The following is a 22,681-nucleotide window of genomic DNA, read 5'->3' on the forward strand; positions in this document are numbered from 1 at the left end:
GCTTAATTACCCCTTCTTAAAAAATTTTAAATTCTATATTGGACAAAACAGATACAAATGTATTTGTGCAAATTAACTTTAAAAATGTAGTATGGCTTAAAAGTCATCTGTTATTTCTGCAGCCTCATACTATGTGAGCACACTTGAGTCATCGTCATTCTGCACCAGCCATTATTCTTAGTTCTAGGGACCACACTGTCACATCTATAGGCAATATAAACCTAATTACATCCAAAAGGAACAAAGGATTAAAATGCTATTGAAGCAAATTAATTTCTAGGGATTTTTAAAGACACTGAACATTAATGGAATTTGAGAAATAAGATCTGCAGGGCTTATCTCTCCCTTTGTGTGTTGAGATTTCTTGGAGAAACTTCATCTGACTTAGGAGTAACAAGAAATCAGCACAACTCATTCCATTCTATCACACATTAAAAAATAAAATTCATCCAATTCTCAAAAATTAACTTCTTATAAACCCAGTCAACAATTTCTTTAAAAAAGTAAAGTGTAACCTCTGCTTTAAGAGATCACAATAAAATTAAAGATAGCTTAAATATTGCCATAATTAAGAAAAACAAGAATTCAAGTTGCTTGTGCAATGAAATTAAATTCATCACATAACAATCATCCTGAGCTACAAACACATCATATTACCTTGCAAGTCATATCACCAATTGATAATTTTATATACATTAATGACAAGAACAACATTTACCAATTACAAGTCTACAGGTTTACTTGTTGGTAGTAGTTGAACTTTTCCAATAGGATTTTTTGGAGAACCTTTATACCAGATCCTCTCTTTTTCTGATGGTTTTCTAAGGACCCTGTTGCTTACGCTAGGGGGAATGACCTTATCATTACTTACAACAGATTTTACTATATCATGGTTTGTTAGATCATCCAAGGGAACCTTAATTTGATTATTAGATATCACTTCTTGTTTACAAACTCTGGTGGACCCAAGAGACGCATTCACAGAGTTTGGGTGCCTCTTCATTTGTAAGAAAGATGTAGAAGTTACCTCCATGCTTGTTTTTGAAATCATATCAATATTTGACTGCTTGCAAGATGTAGACTTCTGTTCTTTAGGACCTGACCTGGTACATGGAAGGGAGGAATCTTTTGTCATAGTCATACTTTCTATACAAGAGGGAAGAGCACTCTCACAGCTCACGGATTTAACCAGAGGAGAAGCAGTATCACCAAGACTTGCTAATTTATGCCTTGGAGGAGGTCCACCATACTCCAACAAAGAATTGATTCTTCTCACTGACTGACGGACAGGCGTACGCTGAAACTTAAGAGGTGACTTAACTTTTGTCCTATTTGGTTCATTTAAAGAAAGTTTGTTAAACCACTGTATGTGGTCTGAAACCCTTCCATGCTCTGTCATTTGTAAACATTCAGAAACCGTTTCATCACGTGTTTCCACCAGTGACCGCTGTTTAATGATCCCCGCAGGACTCGGTTTTGGCAGGTCTGCGCTACTGCACATGCTCTGTTCCGAGGAAGAGGTGCTAGCCACAACCTCCCTAGAAGCTGTGTGTTTCAGTAAGTTCTCTTCAATCAAATTTTCATTATCCTTTAATTTAGTATTGAGGGTATCCCCTGGGGACTCTTGTTTCCTTACATGTTCATCACTGGGCAACTCCTGCTTGCTTAAATAATCTTTTGGTATATTCAAATGAATGTTGTTTTCCAGTTGTATCTTCATCTGAGTTGAGTAACATTTTATAGTGGCTTCTCTATCCGATTTTGGAGGCTGATGTAGTGAGAAGTCACTTTCTGAAAAGCTATTTTCCTCGTTACTGGTACGGTGTCCATTTGATTCTATCACAGTCAAATTAGTTTTCAAGAGATTTTTCTCTGGGCTACCTTTGGTAGAAGATGTTTCATTGAATTTTACTTTCTCCACATTAGTTAATGGTGACTGCTTGTGATTTATCAATGCGTGAAGATTACTTCCAGATTCAGAAAATGCTTTCTGAATTTTCACCACAGTCTCTGTGGTCAAGTTATTTTCATCACCACTAAGAGAGCCGCCAGTTAGGTTGTTATTGTGCATACTGTGTACATTAGGAGGGGTAAGCTCGTATGAGCCAACAGGGGACTTTTCAACCATCATATCAGGCTCCGAAGAAGAGTTCTCCACCTCAAGAGTTCCCTCTATTGGAGAAGCTTCATTTCCATCTACTTCTTGAAAATCTGAATTAGTAGGTCCTATCCAAGACATCCGGTAATTTGTTCCACTTAGTCGCTCTGGAGTTATTAAGTTTTCCTCTGACTTACTGATCTTTTTCGAACCTAAAATAAAGCATTTCAGTGTTTTAAAACTTATATTTAACTTACTTTTGAAATGTTATCAAATACATGATAAATACTAAGCATTTAATTCCGATAAATTAGATTTGTATTAAAAATAATTGTTTGTGATATATATGTATATGTATGGCTGAGTCCCTTTGCAGCTCACCTGAAACTGCCACAACATTGTTAATTGACTAAACTCCAATACAAAATAAAAAGTTTAAAGTGTGGATAAAAAATGACAAGTCAATACAAAAAGTAATTTTTTAATGTATAAATAGTAAACATTTTTGTATTTACATCGTAAAGATCCAATTGTTCATATAAAAATACACCCCAATTCAAATATTTTCACTATTCAAACATGAATTTTCAATTTCTAGAACAGTAAAGTACTTAGTACATTTTATCATTAAAAAAGCAACTAAAGGTTATATGTCAATTATCTCAGTAAAATGGAAAGAAAACTAAAAAAAAAAAATTTTAAAGTAGGTTTTTGGGGTAAAACTCTACCAATATCATGGAAACATACCTTTCTTTGTTAATCTTTCATCAGTATCTGGGCTAAAAAGCAGACCTGTTTTTACAGATTCAATCCTAGTTTTTAAACTTTGTTGATTTGCAAGTCGTCGACCAACATTTTCAGATCTTTTGACACCAGAACACTCATTCTGTACAGAAAAAATTGAAAATGTTTTGGTTAAGAAATAAACCTTGTTAATTCAAAATATTAAGACAAACTATTGTTTTGTAGTTATCAAAATCATCTATAGCTAATTTTAAAAGGTAGATATATATAATTTAGGAATAATTTTATAGCAAACAATATATTTGCATGCATGCTGATGGAAATTATAAGCATTTGACTGGCTATTAGTGGATTATATAAAATAAAAACAGCCTCATACATTAATTAAAAAAAATTTTTTTTGTGGTGATTCTGTGCCCAGGACTGTTTACCAGAGTGAAAGAAAACAAAAACAGACCAAAATCTTACCCTTATGGAATTCACATTTCTGATGGGGAGATTTAGACCAGAGTAAGGCAGACAATAAATTATAATGTATAATATACAATACACAAAATGAAAAGTGCTAGAAGGAAAAGTAAAACAGGGTAAAAAGGATATGGAGTGGTGAAGGGTGGGAGTATAATTTTTTTGTGGCCGGGGGGAGGTACAATTTTGAACACATTGATCTGAAGATGATTTGTGAGTAAAGAAAACAGAGTGAGTCATGAAGGTATAAGGGGAATGAACATTCCAGGGAGAGGAAAATGCCTCAACCTCTAATGCTGAAGCAAGTTTTGGCACATTCAAGAAATCACAAAGAGGCAAAAGTGAATGAAGTCAGATGAGCAGGGGAGGGTGGTAGAGGAGAGCTCCAAGAGGGAGGCCAGGAACAGACCATGTGGCGCACTGCAAATCAGTGAGAACTTTGACTTTTTTTTTTCCTGACAGAGAAGTGGGGAGCCACTGGAGGGTTCTGAAAAGGGGTGACATGACTTAACTCTGCTCTTTAGGGGATAATTTAGGCTCTAGTACTGCAGCAAAGTAGGAGCAGGTAGTAGGAACTTTCTGTAGTAATCCAAGTTTTAAATGACATAACTCAAAAGGTTAGAAATAAAGTGCTGTGAAAAGTGGTCAGTCTGGATAGACCCTGGAAGCAGAAGTTAGATAGGATTCCCTAATGGTTTAGATGGTACGTGTGAGACAAAGTGAGGGGTCCAGAATGTCTGCATGGTTTTTGGCCTAAATGCTTGGAAGAATAAATTGCCATAACTGAGATGGTGAAGACTACAGGTAGAAGTATAGGTTGGGGAGAGAGGGAGGAGTGGAGAAGTAACAGCAGTGAAGAAACGCATCTCAGGAGCTCCATTAAGATGTCAGTACCTCCCAACTGGGAGGTCAAATAGGTAAATGTTAAGCAGTCAAGTTGTTCAGGAGAGCAATTTGGGCTAGAGATACAAATTTAAAGTCCTAAGTAAATACATGATATTTAGTTAGAGCTGATGATCACCTTGAGTGAGTGGAGTGAGAAAAGAAATCCAAGGGCAAAGCTTTGGGTTCTCCAGTATAAAGGAATTAGAAAATTAACTGGCAAAGAAGGAAGAAAATCAGAAGACTAAAATATACTTGAAGCAAGGAAAGAAAATATGCCAAAGAAGAGCAAGTCATTAGCTGGGTTACATGTTGCTGATGGATTGAGTCCAATAAGGACTCATATTTGTCCACCTGTTTGAGCAGTGCTGAATTCACGAGTAATCTTGTGAGATCTATTTCAATGAGAGTTGGGGATGAAAGCGTCACTGGAATTGATTTCAGGAGGATAGAAAAGGAGGAACTGGAGATAACTACTCAAGTGTAAATGCTTGGTATAAAGACGAGTTGAGAACAGGGCAGTAGATGGAAGAGAGACAGGGTTGAGAGGGCCTTTTAGCATCAATCTTCAGCTTTACACTAATATGAATAGCAGTGAAATGGTGAAAGACACTTACTCCATCTTTGCTATTTTTCCCTAGATTAAATTTCAAACGAAGAGATCTTCGAACCTTATCTTTACGGCTGATTTTAGGAGAGAAGCAGCCTGCTTTTCCTGATTCCACCCTAGAAAGAGTGAAATTAAAAACATCAGTTTACAGCATAAGAACTAGAGGAATTCCTACAAAATAAAGTTTGAAAGCCCAGAGCAAATCACATTGTTAATAACTGAATAGAGTAATAATTTTTTAGGTTTAAGATACCATACATGAACACATTGTATCTGCATAAAAAATGATTTTTCCTGTTGATCACAAGAGTTGAGTCACTTATAAACCAGAATCATTAGACTAGCTTTTTATATTAACAGGAAATTTAAAAATTACCCACATCAACATAAAATAGGATTTTAAACAGGCAAAATGGACTCAAATTAGGAATCTTTCTCGGGAGGATAGGCCCTAGATTAATAAGACTATAAAGGCAAAGGGGATTTTTAAAAATTATTATTCAAATATGATTCTCAATAGAAAGATAAAATATTTTTAAAGTATATATATCAAATTTTTACCCAACCTGGATAACTTACCTGCAAACTTTTTTGCTTGCAAGCCTTTTACTTCGCCTTAGCACATTTGTACTGATCAAATGGTTTCCACTGATGGCGACAGGAGAGAATGAACTCTGAGACGACACTTCCGGGCTTGTATCACAGTGAACTATAAAAACAACCACATGTGATAGACCATACATACTTATTTTCTTTTCAAAGTATGAAATATTAACAGCAATTAGATTTAAAGTCTTAATTTCCATCGCTAAACAACAACAAATCACATAATCTCTGGTTAGAATCCTCAAGGGTCAAATAACCCAAGTTAACTAAAAAAGAAAAAAAAAAAGCATTAATTTCTTCTTAGTTGCCAATTAAAGGTCAGATTAAACATTATTTTTATATTAGAGTTTTACTTTAAACTCAATACTTACTTACAACGGAGAGGTGGGCACTACTGCAGTTTAGAGAAATAAGTTTTTGAGACAGACTGAGTTTGTCCACCACTTACTAAATGGCTTTAGGCTCTAAATTTGGATTTTTATGGTGAATATAAGTATTGCTATAATGTATAAAAGATGTCTAGCACAGAACCTGGTGCATAAGATTAATTAATGCCATTATCAAAAATGAACTACTGAAAAGCAATTTAGTGTCTGAGTATGCAGTATGCATCTGCTAGCCAACCTGCTGTCTATCTGACTCCAGAGTGTAATTTGTCCAATATTTTTGTCCAATTTTTTTTTTGTCCAATATTTTCGACAAAAACTGACCCATAACACACATCTAACCACATGGTTACTGCCATGCTCCATGCTAACAACTGGAGGTTACAAAAGCTCATTTTGATAAAGTTATTTAACACTATATCATGAAACCAACTATAATGAAAAAAATTAGGGGAAAAGTATTATGAGTTATGTGCAAAGGCTCCATATACATTTGACTTGTATTTGACTATTGCCCAGGATACACTCAGTGAACATGAACCCTCTAAACTTCTCACTGGTATTAATGAAGAATTTACACAGGTCCCCAGAATTATCCATTACCATGACTTTTGGGGTGCATTTGCCTTAAAAAAAAAAAAAAAAAACTTGAGGCAATATGATATATCAAATGTGACTCAGGTAGCTTTATTCTAGGGTCAGGAGCTTGGAGAGAAGGAGGTTTGTTTCCTGGGGAAGATATTGTATTACTAATAAACAAAGGCAAGAAGAACTCCAATGCACATCTGCCATTTGGAAATAGTCCTCCAAAGTGGAAAACTCTCTGAACATTAAAAATATACTAAGTTAAAGTTTTTTTCTCCAACCTGTAAATACCAGAAGAACTACAGACATAGCTTCAGAGTTCTTATCATTACACTTTAATGAACCATAGAGAACCTGAAGGACTACAGAGAACAAGTTGCTATTCTGTTCACCTTTTAAAATAAAACAGACAAGTAAAATGTAAAGCTTTTGGATAACAAACAAAACAGAGACTTTTGGGAAGAAGACCTCATAATCCAGCTAGCAAATTCAAAGTAGAACTCTTAACATTGTCTGAAAACAAAGAAAATCTAAAAGAATCTGAGACCACTCACATTTTGATTAAATGTGAGACAAATATGAGATGGAAGACTCTGGGCTTAGAGCTTCATTTCATTTTGGGTTGATCATAGTTTAATACGAGCCAACTTGTATTCTACACATACATGCTAAAGGAGCCAAGCCAATCCAAGATCACACTAACAAAAACCTGGTGTTCAAATTAGTGTGATTTTATTTTTCTCTGGAGGCTCTGGCTGGCCACATTAGGAGCTTGCAGTTCATTCAGAATAAAATGACAGAGCTGGTAAAGGGACGTGGAAATCATGCCATAAGGAATGGTGTTAAAGCTCTTATGGCTTTTAAAAAAGCTACTTGAGTATAAAACTAAAAATACTACCTGTCCCCAACTAACCCACAATGATTACATTAATGGTTACACCCCCACTCTGAATTCGGAGACACTCAAATGCTGGTGACCTCAATTCAACACAAGGCAGTAATCTACTCACAGCCATAGATCCAGAAGTAACTAAAGCAGAATTCAGGATATTCAATCAGGTAAAACCTGAGCGCCAGTACTATTCCTATTCACAGTGACCCATAGCTTTCAACAGGCAAGGCAGTAAAACACATACACACATACACATACACATACACATTAATTATACTGAACCATACTGTCTATTTTAAAAGTTAGAGGACTTTACAAAATCCAGAGATTTGATAAAAAAGAGAATAAAATCTGCCTCCTAAAGGAATTATTATGAAATAGCACTTTGCCCAGGATAAGCACCCATGTTAATGTTTATAATCCAGTTATACAAATTCTATTTGTTACCTGATACTGGTGTAGAACTGCTATTGAAGAGATTACTTGGCAACAACTCAAAGTTAAAATTGTGCTTGATGGACTTCCTTTTCTTACTTGAGAAACCATGAGAATCTACCGGCAGTTTACGCTTAGCATTTGGTGTAAGAATTGTTGGTGAAATGGATAGCTGGGCTGAAAAAAAACAATTTGTTTTTTCTCCCAGAGTTGATAAAATACAAACACTTCATATAACTTCTTCTTATAAAGCTATTACTTAAAACTAACCAAAAATGGGGGGATGTTTACATTAGCATTATCACAAATACGTTAATAACTAAATTAACAGTATGCAATTACTTAAAGTCAAGTTGTAAAGAGGCAAGATTCTTAGTAACAGCTGAAACAAAAACTAATCTAAGTATTTTTGCTTTTCATAATAACTATTAACCAATTAATGTCTTCAATCTGGAAAATGAAACAATCAAATTTTCTATTACCAGGTTAAATAATTTTAGCCACAAGCAAATCAAAATAAAAAACTGGAACAAACAGTAATAATTTTCTGGTTCTGAAATAAAAATGAGATTGAGTTTTTCGGTCTCACATGCTCAGTAGCATCCAACTTGCAAATGGAAGAACATGACTTAGAAGATCACAGATATAAAACAGACTAAAATATTGTATACGTATGACTGAGTCCCTCAGCTGTTCACCTGAAACTATCACAACACTGTTAATTGGCTGTACCCCAAAACAAATTAAAAGTTCAAAAAAAAAAAAAGAAAATTTAAAAAAAAGAAACAAAAAAAACACAGACTAAAATAAATTCTTACCTATAATATTAGGTTCAACATATCCACTGTAATTATACATGTAATCACATATATATCCAATGTCATAATACAGTATTATAGTACAAATCTCCACTAAAATTTACACTTGGAATTGGTTAAACAAAATAAATCAGGTAATTATTATCACAATTAATTTCTGTATAATATACATGAAAGTGTGAAACTGTTAGTCATTCAGTCATGTTTGACTCTTTGTGACCCCATGGACTGTGGCCCACCAGGCTCCTTTGTCCATGGGATTCTCCAGGCGAGAATACTGGAGTTGGGTGCCATTCCCTTTTCCAGGGGGTCTACCAGACCCAGGGATAGAACCTGGGTCTCCTGCAATACAGGCAGATTCTTTACCATCTGAGCCAACAGGGAAGCCCATAATGTACACATATAAATGTCCAAGTAAATAAAAATATATAATACCTACCAATTCTTTCCTGTTGAGGTGTAATAGAAGGTGTCCTGTTAGATTTAAATTTATTTAATGCTCCACTAACAAAATCTGAAATGCAAGGCATATATAATCATATAATCAATTATAACAACATTGACCTATCTTTCATCAATAATTCATAAATAAACAGGAAAACATTAAATACAGAATGAATTGTAAAACAAGTAACTAAAATGTATAAAATGCATACAATGTATAAAAGAGTACAGAAGAGGGTATCATTATGTTTTGAGGAAGGGAAGAAATGGCAGCAAGAGAGAAAGCTTGGAAAGGGAAATAAAACCTTGTAGGTGTTGATTAGGTAGAAGGTAAAATTCAGGCTAGGTGACTAGCATATGCAAAGGCATGTAAGAAAAAACAGAATTTATGTATACTAGAAGCCAGGAGTTTGATACAGCTAGAGCAACTAGTGAACTGTGGATATGGTTAAGAGATAAGTCTTGTAAGGAAAACAAGGCTGTATATAATTTTAAGAATCTGAACTTCTCCAAAGGGAAAAAGGAACAAAACCATCATTTTTGCACTTTGACAGCAGTATGATAGATTAGTTGGGGGTAGGGTGTATGTGTGTGTGTTGGGGTGGGGGGTGTGGGTGTGGGTGTGTGTGTGTAAGCCTCCTTGGAGATAGGCAAACTAGCTAAAGGTTCTTCTAACTATTTTATTCAGTCATTCAACAAATATATATTTTGTACCTATTATGTGTCAGACACAATGACGATACAACAGTAGCCAAAATATGAAACAGTGACCTTTATGAAACTTTCTATTGGAGGAAGCAAACATTAAATATAATAAGCAAATAAATACCTATCGAAAAATGGGTAAACAGTGTGAAGTACAAATATTAACAACAGATTTAAATCGTGGAGGTATCCTTGAGGAAGTGGTATTTCAGGTGAGACCTGAAGGAAAAATGGGAATTAGCCAGGCAAGAGATGAGGCTCTGAACTGAGGTAGGTCCTGTGGATACAGAGACAGTAATAAAGGTATTTACGAGATCAGAGTGATAAGACTTGGTAGACAGTAGGATATGGGAATGAGAAAAGAGCAGATAAGAACACGTAGAATTCTAATTTTGATGACTAAGGACAAGCCAGGACAACAAGCCAGGACAGATTGGAATGACATGACATACTCAAAATATTGAAAGATAAAAACTGTCAGCTATATTATTCAGATTAGCAGGAGAAATAGTTTCCCAGACAAACAGAAGCTGAGGGAGTTCATCAGTGCTACATCTGCCTTACAAAAATGTTGAAAGGAACTCTTCTACCAGAAACAAAACGCAAAAGTAAACAAAGCTTTGAGTAAGAGGATAAACGGAATCAGAAAATTGCAACTCTGTATCAGAATAAGCTGTCAAACAATTCTATATTAAAGGTTAAAGGGAAAAAAGCAGTAAAACTGTAGCTACTTCAATTTGGTAGTGAACACACAACATAAAGACATAATTTGAGACAAGAAAAACACAAAAGAGGAAGAGGATGACACTCATATAAGCAAGTGAAGGTAATAAGATGCTATTGGCAGAAAAAGGACTATTTCATCTACAAGACAATTGGTACCAACTTCACAGTAACCACAAAACATAAATCTAGAGCAGAGACACAAAACATGAAAGAGAAAACAGAAAAACACCATAGAACAAAATGGAAGACAGAAACACAAAGAAAAAGAAACAATGGACAAATAGAACAACCAGAAAACAGTATTAGTTTAGGCAGTACTAAGTTTTCACCTGTTAATAATCATCCTAAATGTGAAAGTGAAAGGGCCAGTCACTCAGTCAAGCCTGGCTTTTCTACCCCATGAACTGCAGCCCGCCAGGCTCCTCTGTCCCTGGGATTCTCCAGGCCAGAACACTGGAGTGGGTTGCCATTCCCTTCTCCAGGGGCTCTTCCTGACCCAGGGATCAAACCCAGGTCTCCTGCACTGCAGGCAGATTCTTTACCATCTGAGTCACCGGGGAAGCCCAAGACTACTGGGATGGGCAGCTATTCCTTCTCCAGGGGATCTTCCTGACCCAGGGACCAAACCCAGGTCTCTTGCACTGCAGGCAGATTCTTTACCATCTGAGTCACAATGTACATGGATTGAATTCACTGATCAAGATACAGAGTGGCTGAATGGATTAAAAAACAAAACTCTGCCTCCAGGAGACTTACCCCGGCTCTAAAGATAGATACAGGCTCAAAGTGAAGGGATGGAAGGTGATACTCCAAGGAAACGGCAGCCAAAAGAATGTGGGTAAATGGAGGTGTATGTACGTGCTCAGTTGCTATGCCGTGTCCGACTCTTTGCAACCCCATGGACTGTAGCCCACCGGGCTCCTCTGTCCATGGTTATTTCCCAGACTAGAATACTAGAGTGGGTTGCCATTTCCTTCTCTGGGGAATCTTCCTGATCCAGGTTTCAAACCCACACCTCCTACATTAGCAGGCAGATGCTTTACCAATGAGCCAGCAGGGAAGCCAGAAGGAGTCCAGAAATAAACCCATATATACATATATGAAAAATTAACTTATGACAAAGGAATATAAAATGGAGAGAGAAAAGTCTTCTCAAAAATGGTGTTGGGAAAACCAGTCACATGCAAAAGAAGGAAATTAAACCACCGTCTTACATTACAGACAAAAATCTTATCAAAATGGATTAAAGGTCTGAATGTAAGATCTGAAACCATAAAACTCCTAGAGGAAAACATTGGCAGTAGCCTATGTGACATCAGTTTTATCAAAGAACAAGCTACTAAATAGGAGAAGATATCTGCAAATCACATATCTGATAAGTGGTTAATATCCAAAATATATAAAGAACTGATATAATTCAACAACAACCACCAAAAAAAAAAACAACCCAGTCAAAAAATAGGCAGAGGAACTCAATAGACATCTCTCTAAAGACACACACATGGCCACCAGGCACATGAAAAGATGTCCAAAATTATTAACTATTAGGGAAATGCAAATCAAAACCATGAGACACTACCTTACAACTGTTAAAATGGTTGTTATCAAACAGGCGAGAAAGAAGAAGTGTTGGAGAGGATGTGGAGAAAAAGGAGCCCCATATACTGTTGGTGCGAATGTAAATTGGTGCAGCCACTATGGAAAACATTACGGAGACTCCTCAAAAAAAATTAAGAATAGTGGTATTCATTATATATGTACATACTACATCTTTATTATTCATCCATTGATGGATACTTAAGGTAATTTCCTTATCTTGGTTATTGAAAATAATTCTGTGATGAACATAAGGGTGCATATGTCTTCTCAAATTAGTGTTTTCATATTCTTTGGATAAATACCTTGATATGGGATGGATCATAAGTATTTTGTTATAGAACAAAGAAGGTACAAGGAAAATCTACAAGGAAGGCAAGAAGAAAGAAAAGGTGGGAATGCCATACAAGCCAAAAGATTCAAAAAAGCAATGGGACAGTTAATAGCTTATGTTTTTTTTATGTTGAAACACATTTCAGGCAAACGCAAATTGCCGTGCCTCCACATATGGGACTGCCATGACCACTTACCTCCTACACTTTGTCTTCGTTTTCTCTTACAGTCACCAGGAGTTTCGTAATCGCCTTCTTCAAAGCCTTCTAGCGATGGAGTAGCACAGAGACCATCAATACCCAACATCGCTGGTATCCTTTCTAGGATAAAATCTGGAACATGCCCTAAACAAAAATGCTCACAATCAAGATTTTTCCTCTACCCACCCCTCAAAATGTTTAAATAGTACATAACCACTTCCTAACAGTTGTCTTGGTGGCTCACTTAGAAAAAGCTGGGATCTCCCTCATTTAAACAAATTCTGTTACTTAAGAATGCAACTACATCTTACCAATATCTGATGCATAATCAATAAAAGTTTGTACTACTGCAGCCTGTAATCGTAGCTTTTTTTCTGTGTTAGCAGTCATCTTTTCATGTCCTTCACTTGTCTGAAGAAGATTTGGTGCAAATATTACAGCAAGATTGCTGCTATCCATCTTATTCTCACTGGACCTTAAATGAAAAAAGTTTTATAAGATGGAGTCAAAGATAAAAATACAGAGTTAAAATAACACTGAGCACATTCTGAAGACCTCTCACTTTACCAGTTAAACACAAACCAAGATACAGTTACCCCTCACCTACCCATCTACATGACTGACTTTAAATAAGACAGAATCAGAAATACACAGCCTCCGTGTGCTTAAATATATGTCATGAAAACACTGCTACCCCTAGAGTCCACACTTTTTTTCCCCACACAAATTGAACACATTTCTTTGATTTTCACATGCAGAAAATTCAAAGTTACTGAAGGCAGTAAGTATGTCTAGAACAAACAGGCTCAATGACAGCCAGGAGAAGGGACAAATTGAAAAGCAAACCACAAACATTTTAAAAACATAGTAATCATTAGAAGCCATTTAATGGCCTCAGAATCCTGTAACACTAATAAGCCATTAACGCATTCACAATGGCAACCCCAAGACAGCAAGGAAATATTACATATTTTTCATTGTACAGGATAAACTTCTTATAGTAAGGAAAAATATAATATTTTTAAGAAAAATTTCTATTCCAAATGAAATCTATTATCATAAGGGTAAATCTAGCTAGTTGAGAAATTAAACTGTCATCTCCCAAAAACTTTTATTTACTACTTACCTAAGAGAAACTTTCCTGAGAAACTTAAAGAAGTATCTTAATATATCAATTGTGTGGTCAGCCATAAGACAGGAGAGCAACAACGTAGCTTTATTCTTTTCCTCTGTTTTTAATTGTTGAGCTTTGAAAAGTGCTTCATGCAAATCAGCTGGGAGAATGGGCTCTGGCAATTCTCTAAAAAACTGCTTCAGAAGTCCCGCGGTATCACAAGGAGGTGCAGAAGACAGGCATCTTTCACCATGATCGAGTTTATTCTAAAATAAATATAATCATTTTGAGCACTCTGGGGCTTGAGGGTTAAACGCAAATAAAGTATCCTTCCTTATACTCTAAAGAGCTTTCTTTAATGAATTTCTCTTAACTCTTGTTTTAGTATATATCACTACTTTTTAGAAGGCTAAAAACAAAATTTTAAATGAACTTTCATTTCCTATAGTATACAGGGATAAGGACCATGAGTTTGAAAGTACTCTGAAAATTTTTAAAGCATTATATAAATAGCTTGATTGTGAAAATCATTTCAAAACATATAGGTATATCGAAACATCAGGTTGTATGCCTTAAATATATTTGTCAATTATACCTCAATTTTTTAAAAAAAGGATTATATAAACGATACACACTTTGGAAAAAGGTTCTTCTGTCATGAAAAAAAGCTATTTGCAAACTCAATTTCTGTCAATAATTCATGTACTAATTCTAAATATTTCGATCCTAAAAACCAAATCAAAGAGGGGTACAAATATAGTTCAAGAATATGCTTACCTTTAGTGCTTTTAGACGAATAACAGATCCTGATTTCCTAAAAAGCCCTTCTGTATGAACATGCTCTTCTAAAGACGTGCAAGCATCAACAAGAAAACTGAAAGACAGAACTCTTTTCAGGTGGCAAGATGCACAAAACCTCTGCAATCAAACTCATCCCCATTACTCCATCAAAGTCACTAATGGCCTCTGCCTTGCCAAATCCAGAGTCAAGTCACTGTCTTTATCTTGCTTAATACTTGACCACTCCTGATGATCTTGAAAATACTGTTTTTCACTACACTTACTCCTGCTGTCTGCCTGACTGCCCCTTCTCAAACTTCTTTTCTGGTTCTTCTTTTTCTACCAGACTTCTCCATCCTAAGATCACCCAGGGCTCCAAAGCCTTCTTTTCTTTACCTATTCTCTTTCCACAAGTGATCTTGCACAACACACATAGCTTAAAAAACCTAGCATCTGCACATTTGCCCAAAAATAAGGGAAGGTTTTTTTCCCCTCATCAATATTACCTCTCAGGAAGTCGGATAAATTGATCCCAGTCCTTACAACCCTTCTTATGTTTTTAGAGGTGTGTGCTCAATTTCTTTATACTGAATAATTTTTAACAATCAATATTGGCTTTATATGCTTAGTTAACAGCTGGTAACACAAATTTGAATGGATGTCAGCTGCAAGAAAATAAAGGCATTCTACTGATGCAGAGTGGCTGAATGTTGCAGAGAGTTACTGACAGAAAAGTTTTCTTTTTAAAAAAGCAGGCAATATATATGGAATTTTAAAAGATGATAATGATAACTCTATATGCAAAACAGAAAAAGAGACACAGATATACAAGACAGACTTTTGGACTCTGTGGGAGAAGGCGAGGGTGGGATGTTATGAGAGAATAGCACTGAAACAAGTATACTATCAAGGGTGAAACAGATCACCAGCCCAGGTTGGATGCCTGAGACAAGTGCTCAGGGCTGGTGCACTGGGAAGACCCAGAGGGATGGGATGGAGAGGGAGGCGGGATGGGGATGGGGAACATATGTAAATCCATGGCTGATTTATGTCAATGTATGGCAAAAACCACTACAATACTGTAAAGTAATTAGCCTCCAACTAATAAAAATAAATGAGAAAAAAAAAAAAAAACAGCAGGCAAACAAATTACAACAAAGATTTAGTCATTATTACTAGGGACATGGGGCTTCACAGGTAGCACTAGTGGTAAGGATCCCGCCTGCCAATGCAGGAAACATAAGAGAGGTGGGTTTGATCCATGGGTTGGGAAGATGCCCTAGAGGGCATGGCCACCTACTTCAGTATTCCTGCCAGTATAATCCCATGGGCAGAGGAGCCTAGCGGGCTACAGTCCACGGGATCACAAAGTTGGACACGTCTGAAGTGACTAAGCATGCACACACACACTAGGGTTATGACTGCAATTCTAAATGCTAAATATCATCACAAAAAAGCCTTTCATAGGCCATCTAAAAGGCAAAATACTAAGTGGCTACCTCATGAAGACTGTGAATCTACAGTGTGAGTGAGGGAAAATTGTCCTAAGGCAAAAAGGTGTTCAAAAGCTTTTGGAGAATGCATCAACTAAAAACTTAGGTTATTGGACAATAGTAGCCAGAATAAACCCTATTTTGGATAAAGGAGAAATGAATTAGTAAGAGCTAAGTTAGTTTGTTTATATTACGCACTTTTAAACTATTTTCTTAAGACGTAAACTTCCCTAGTAATTTCTGATGCAGTTAGTCCAAAGGTTATTTACAAATAGTGACATAAAAAAGTTCAAGGGTTACATAATTTATATTCCCAAAAGCTTATTCTTTTATCCAACATGTCTAAAACAAAAAATAATAAAAATTATAACAGAATTTATAGTTTAGTATATCACTGAGTATAATCAGAACAGCAGTGAAAAGACTGATAGAGAACCAAAAATTCTTGTTTCTAACATTTATTTATTACTGAACCTTAAAATTCAATCCTGAAAATGAATACAAATTAAAAAGTTAAAATATGCAAAAATTAAAAAAAAACAACTTTTAATCTGAGTAAATGTTGAGAAATAAAATCATTTGCTAGTTCCAACTAATTGTGTGCTTCAATTAACTATTTTCATACATTCAAATAGTAGTTTGAAATATTTACTGTCATTTCAAACTTTGCTCACCTTGGAATATGTCCATATTCTGGTACAACGGACTGGGGCAATGCATTTAATGGTACTCCAAATATTTTACCCTAGAATGACAAATTCAGTTACTCTAACACAAATATTAGGCTCAATATAAGCTTTCTTAAATATTAGGTAAATTAAAAATTTCAAAAAATAAAACAAGATAGCAGAAATAAACTATTAGTCAAGACACAGAAAACAATTACATCAAGATTTGTTAAAAAGTAACTACTGTATACTAAGATACTAGGTGCTGGGAGTACAAAAACAGTCACTTTGTGCTTAAGCAAGGAAGTAAATTCCCTGTTTCCAGTCCCACAATGGAAAATCAATCCATGTTAGTGTTCAGTCAGGAAATTCTTACACAGAATTTGGCCCAAAATACTAACATTTTTGGAAAATACTACAAGTTCCTTCAGTAATTACATATAAAATCTGACCTTAAACTTTCTATTGGTCACCTTATAAACATTTCCTAACTTGAACAGAAGGCCAAATCGACTGATCCGACCCAGGGATTGAACCCCCACATCTCTGGCGTCTCCTGCATTGGCAGGCAGAGTCCTTACACTGTGCCACCTGGGAACCCTTTCCACATTACCGGAGAGGACTAAGCAAACTGCTCTGGATATCGAAGGAAAGGATTTTGTAAACAATTAAAATTTTATTTCACATTTTGAAAACCATTTTTAAGTCACAATAGAATGTATTACATTCAAACTTTAATTCATTTGAAGATCCCAAGAGTATATCCACATGTTGATTGAGTATGCGTACCTCTGAATAAAGAATCTACCACTATCTTTGGGCATATATTCAAACTTTAAAAATGAGTCACTGTTTAAGAAGCCTGTAGCAATACCTTGGACTTGAATTTATTTTTAATTCAAGCCTGTACATGTCTGCTTATATAAAATTAGATTAAGTGGGCACACCTAATCACATATGTTAATTTATTTTAGATACATCTGCTCTCCCTGAATGCTCTTGAAGCACTTAACATTTTTAAAGCATATTTTAACATTTAACTTTTATTAACAATAATAAATCATTCAGGGAATTTCCTGGCAGTCCAGTGGTTAGGACTCACTGCTTTGAGTCAGGGTTCCATCCCTGGTGGAACTAAGATCCTGCAAGCTGCATTACATGGCAAAACCATTCACATTAATGATCTGACAAAATCTTACTAGTCCTTTTTCAAGCATCTGGTTCAATTTAATTGATGAATATAGAAAAGAGAGCAACGGAGTTCCAGAAAAACATCTACTTCTGCTTCATTGACTATGCTAAAGCCTTTGACTGTGTGGATCATAACAAAATGGAAAATTCTTAAAGAGCTAGAAGTACCATACCACCTTACCCGTCTCCTGAGAAACCTGTATCGGGCCAAGAAGCAACTGTTAGAACAGCACATGGAAAAACTAACTGGTTCAAAATTGGGAAACGAATATGACAAGGCAGTATTTTGTCATCTGCTTATTTAACTTCTATGCAGAGTACATCATGCGAAATCCCAGGCTGGATGAATCAATCACAAGCTGGAATCAAGATTGCTGGGAGAAATATCAACAACCTCAGATATGCAGATGATACTACTCTAACGCTGAAGCTGAAGAAGCTCCAATACTTTAGACACCTGACTCACTGGAAAAGACCCTGATGCTGGGAAAGACTGAGGGCAGGAGGAGAAGGGGGTGACAGAGAATGATTCAATGGACATGAGTTTGAGCAAATTCCAGGAGATAGTCAAGGACAGGGAGGACTGGAGTGCTGCAGTTCATGGAGTCAAAAAGAGCTGGACATGACTTATCGACGGAACAACAACAAAAGGGGCAGAGCAGAAAAGAGGAACAGAGATCTGAACCCTGGGGAAGATCCACACTTAAGGAATAGAAGAAAAAGGGAGCCGATGATGGAGGAGATGGAAGAGGGGTGGGCAACTAAACAGTAACAACAACCACTCTGATGGCACAAAGTGAAGAGGAACTAAAGAGCCTCTTGATGGGTGTGAAAAGAGGAGTGAAAAAGCTGGCCTGAAACTCAACTTTTAAAAACCGAAAGATCATGGCATCCGGTCCCATCCCTTTATCACAAATAGGAAGGGGAAAGGGGAAGCAGTAACATTTTATTTTCTTGGGCTACAAAATCACTGCTGATGATGATTGCAGCCATGAAATTAAGACTCTTGCTCCTTGGTAGGAAAGCTATGACAAACCCAGACAACGTATTAAAAAGCAGCAACATCACTTTGCCAGCAAAGGTCCGTTTAGTCAAGCTATGGTTTTTCCAGTATTCATGTACGGATGTGAGAGTTGATCCACAAAGAAGGCAGAGTGCCAAAGAATTGTTGCTTTCAAGTTGTGCTGCTAACAGAGGACCCCTGAGAGTCCCTTGGACTGCAAGGAGATCAAACCAGTCAATCACAAAGGAAAGCAACACTAAATATTCATTGGAAGGACTGATGCTGAAGCTGAAGCTCCAATACTTAGGCCACCTGATTTGGAAGAGCTGACTCATTGGAAAAGGCCCCGATCAGGGACTAATTTCCCACATGCTACAAGGTGCAGCCAAAAAAAATTTTAAGGAAAAAAAAAGATTATGTTAGTATAGGCAACCCCTTATTTGGGTAAATCAGAATTTTCTTGATACTACACAATTAAACAAAATGCAAAAATAAATCATATGCCGAAGCTGAAGTTTACAAATGTCATACATACCTAGAATTCAGAGTTGGTGTTTTTTTTTGTTCATTACACACAATAACTGACGTCACAAATAAGTGCTATAATTTAATCTCATAAAACTAATAACATGCTTTTAAAATTTAATAGAACACCATTTACAATATCATCTTTAAAAAGATGCCTAGCACTTTTCATAAAGAGCTCAAAACTCTCATTAGAAAATAAACACCAAAGAGCTAAAGAAATCTAGTATTTAAATAATTACCTAACATGTTAGATCTCATAACACAATGATCTTCTGTATTTCTCTACTTTATTAGGGTTTCTAGCATGACTACTAATTTGAATGTAGACCTCTGATTATCATAACAACTGGATGAATAAATAAGTGGCATGTGACAGGCACTGTGTGCCAGTCTTATCTACAAATCTTATTTTTTAACTCCCCCAAACAACTCAAGGAGAGATACCATTCCAATTTTATAGAGTAGGAAACTGAGGCTTAGGACAAGCAGCCCAAGATCACACCCCAAATAGGAGGAGAGCATGAATCAAACACAAATCAAAGTCTATCTGACTCTAAAAGCAAAGTGCCAGCTTTCCTTAGAGGTAAGAAAAAGAAATATGCACACAAATTCTTTCACACACTTACAAACCTACTTTATTTGAGATCTTAAAAGAAAGTACCATGTAATTAGGTGTGTATATATATATAAGGTATATATTTATATATAAATATAAAACAAAATCCTTATATGCAACTTATTTTTCACAATGAAATTCTTGAGGATTCTGTACAAATATTAAAATCTCATTCAAAATCCCCTTACCTCAACCACCCAAAAATCAACTGCTTCTGAACTATTCCACTGTGGTTTCTCAATTTACTCATTTAAAGCCTACTCCTAATGGTATCACATCTCCTCATTTACTGATTCATTTAGAAAATGTACTGGTATCCCTTGTCCCTCTCCAAATATTACTCAACAGTGGTGAAAGTGTGTCTCCCTCCCCACGTGCGACTTGTTCAAAATACTAAGTTGCCAATTTCTGGAGACATTTTTAATTGTCACAACTGGGACACGCTATCGGCCTCTCGTGTGTAGAAGCCAATGCTGCTAAAGATCCTTTGATGTACACGACAGCTAACCCCTAGGCCCCTCAAAGAATTATCTAGTTCAAAATGTCAATGTTGCTGCGGTTGATACACTTAAACATACTCTTTTGGATCCATACAGAAAGAACATTTTAGCATGACCTGGTAATAAGCGATGGTCCAGAATGCGCCCCCCGCCCCCTTTTAAAATCTAAACCTCTTTCCCCAGAACTTACCACTATTTCCGTGGTTGCTGTTTCCGGTCTCCTGCGATCGCTCTGCGCCCGGCCACCCTTGACCTTAATTCCATAGGCAGCCCGAAGCTGCTGCACAACCGCCAAACGCACCAACCTCTGATCCCACATCCCGGACATGTCGCTCACTCTCCGAGGTGCGATCTGAGTCCTGATCCTCTTTCGCCACCAAGTCTTCCAGTTTCCAAACACTCTCAGTGTTGCGCTCAGCTCCCCTGCCTTCCGGCCACGTCTGGTACTCTTCCGGCCCCGGACCCCAGCCACTTCCACGGCTTTTCCCTCGATCCCCTATACACTTTCACCGACCCTTCTCTTAGCCCTCTGCCACCCCTCACCTTTCCTTCACTTTCACTGGCCTTCTTTCTTGTCACTTAATCGTTTCAGCTACTTACACAGATTTCCCTTCTTTCTCTCAGATCCTTGCAGCACGCCTGTTACCAGCTTCTCACTACTTCCAGCCACTCTCTTCCAAACCTCCCTTTGTCCTGTCTCTCTCCGACCAGTAAAGCCTACCCTTCTTTTCGCCCTCCTTACCCCCGCAGGCTCGGCTGAGCGTCTGTCCCTGCGACCCCACGCCCCCCACCCTAGCCCAGCCCCCGGACCAGCCGGCTGCTCAGGGGCCTCTCCCAGTCCCGGTCCCCGCCCGGGCTGGTGGCCGCCGTCACCCCGTTTCACAGGCTGCTCCCTCCCTCCCCCATCAGCCTGCCGGCTGCCCCGGCCAGCACATCCCGGTGCGCTTACTGAAGTCGAGCGACCCTCCTCATTCCTCCGCCCCCACCGCCTCTGCAGACACCCAAGGAGCCGCGGCCGGCCCACCCTCGCTTTCAGCCCAGGCTCAAATGGCAGCGCCAAACAGCGCTCCGCACTCTGATTGGTCCGCTCCTCTTTTCAAAATCAGGACCCCGGAGGGTGGCCAGGAGCTGCCTGTCCAGGCGTTACCGGGTTACCGGCCGGGGGCGGGCGGCGGGGTGGGGCACGAAGGGTGCGGAGGGCAAAACTGAGAAACACGGAAAGAAAAATGGGTTCCACTTGCTCCTTCTTAGCCATAATTTATAGAGAAATACTGTCTATTGTATATTTTAAAACACCTGGCCTGAACCTGAGATAATATATTTGGGGAAATGTAGTAGACACCTCATTCTCATTTTTTTTTTTTTTTTTTTTAAGATCTCGGCGGAGGCTGAAGGCCCTTTTACGAAGAAACTGGTTCTACGGACCCGTAAGGGAGACCATTTGGTCGGGATTCATCAACGCTGATTTTAGTAACCCTAAGCCGGACTGTTTGGTGGAAACATCGGCTTTGGGGAACTGGTCCATACTTAGGGGACTGATGATGACGCCCAGATCTTTGCGTTTAGGTAGTTAAAATACAACAAAGAAGACCTGTCAAGAGAGAGTGGAGTGCGGGAGGAAAGTCTAGGGGAGGCGGCCGCTGCAAAAGCTTCATTCGGTGAGGTCTGGACTTAGACCGCGAAGGAGACTGGTTCCCGGCCTTCACGGTGCAGAGAGCGTGGTTTCTCTTGTTGACAGACAAGACTGCACATACCCAGCCCTCATCCCCGGGCTGCTTTTCCATTCTCAAACGTCAGCAGTCCCATCAGGGATTAAATATTCTTAGGGCTGGAGATTTGGACTCAAATACTACAGACAATACAGCATACGCCTACTACCACCCATGCCTCCCTCCCGTGTAAACTTGGCAAGAGTAGCAAAAAAAAAAAAAAAAAAAAAAAAACCACACACACACAAACAAAACTTTATCTGCCTTATCCATTTGTGTGCTTATTGCCAGAGGCCAAATGCGTCATTTGCCCGACTTGAAAGGGTTTAAGTGGGGAACAGTTTTTTCTTAGAAGCATTTTGTTCCTTTTGGAGTTCAGGTGCTTAGATAGTCTACCCTTTCCCATCTAAGAGGATGCCCTGAAATGGAAACAGACATGGCAGCCCCCTGCAGTATTCTTGCCTGGAGAATCCCATGGAAAGAAGAGCCCGGCGGGCTGCAGCCCATGGGGTCACAGAGTCAGGACTGAAGCGACTGAGCAGACACGAGCA

The 22,681-nt window shown here is 37.7% G+C and overlaps 1 protein-coding gene across 1 annotated transcript; it reads right to left on the reverse strand.

The window, feature by feature from the left end:
• Nucleotides 1–662: 662 nt before the first annotated feature.
• Nucleotides 663–21,396, reverse strand: ARHGAP11A (Rho GTPase activating protein 11A). Its single transcript, XM_043471397.1, has 12 exons — nt 20,612–21,396; nt 16,590–16,660; nt 14,420–14,516; nt 13,655–13,908; nt 12,840–13,003; nt 12,526–12,672; nt 8,964–9,038; nt 7,719–7,883; nt 5,382–5,511; nt 4,810–4,918; nt 2,846–2,984; nt 663–2,310 (listed from the first exon to the last, which is right to left on the reverse strand). The coding sequence occupies exons 1-12, from the start codon at nt 20,747–20,749 to the stop codon at nt 722–724; spliced, it is 3,078 nt and encodes a 1,025-aa protein (XP_043327332.1). The 5' UTR covers nt 20,750–21,396; the 3' UTR covers nt 663–721.
• Between the last annotated feature and the right edge of the window lie 1,285 nt (nt 21,397–22,681).

This window comes from Cervus canadensis, chromosome 6 (genome assembly GCF_019320065.1).
Source record: "Cervus canadensis isolate Bull #8, Minnesota chromosome 6, ASM1932006v1, whole genome shotgun sequence".
Classification (NCBI taxonomy): Eukaryota; Metazoa; Chordata; class Mammalia; order Artiodactyla; family Cervidae; genus Cervus; species Cervus canadensis.

Coding starts and splice junctions, on each gene's coding strand:
- ARHGAP11A (XM_043471397.1), bottom strand. CDS start 20,749: ATGTCCGGGATGTGGGATCAGAGGTTGGTGCGTTTGGCGGTTGTGCAG. Junction 16,661..20,611: donor CAGCAACCACGGAAATAGTG/GTAAGTTCTGGG, acceptor TTGTCATTCTAG/GGTAAAATATTTGGAGTACC. Junction 5,512..7,718: donor CAGTTCTACACCAGTATCAG/GTAACAAATAGA, acceptor TTGTTTTTATAG/TTCACTGTGATACAAGCCCG.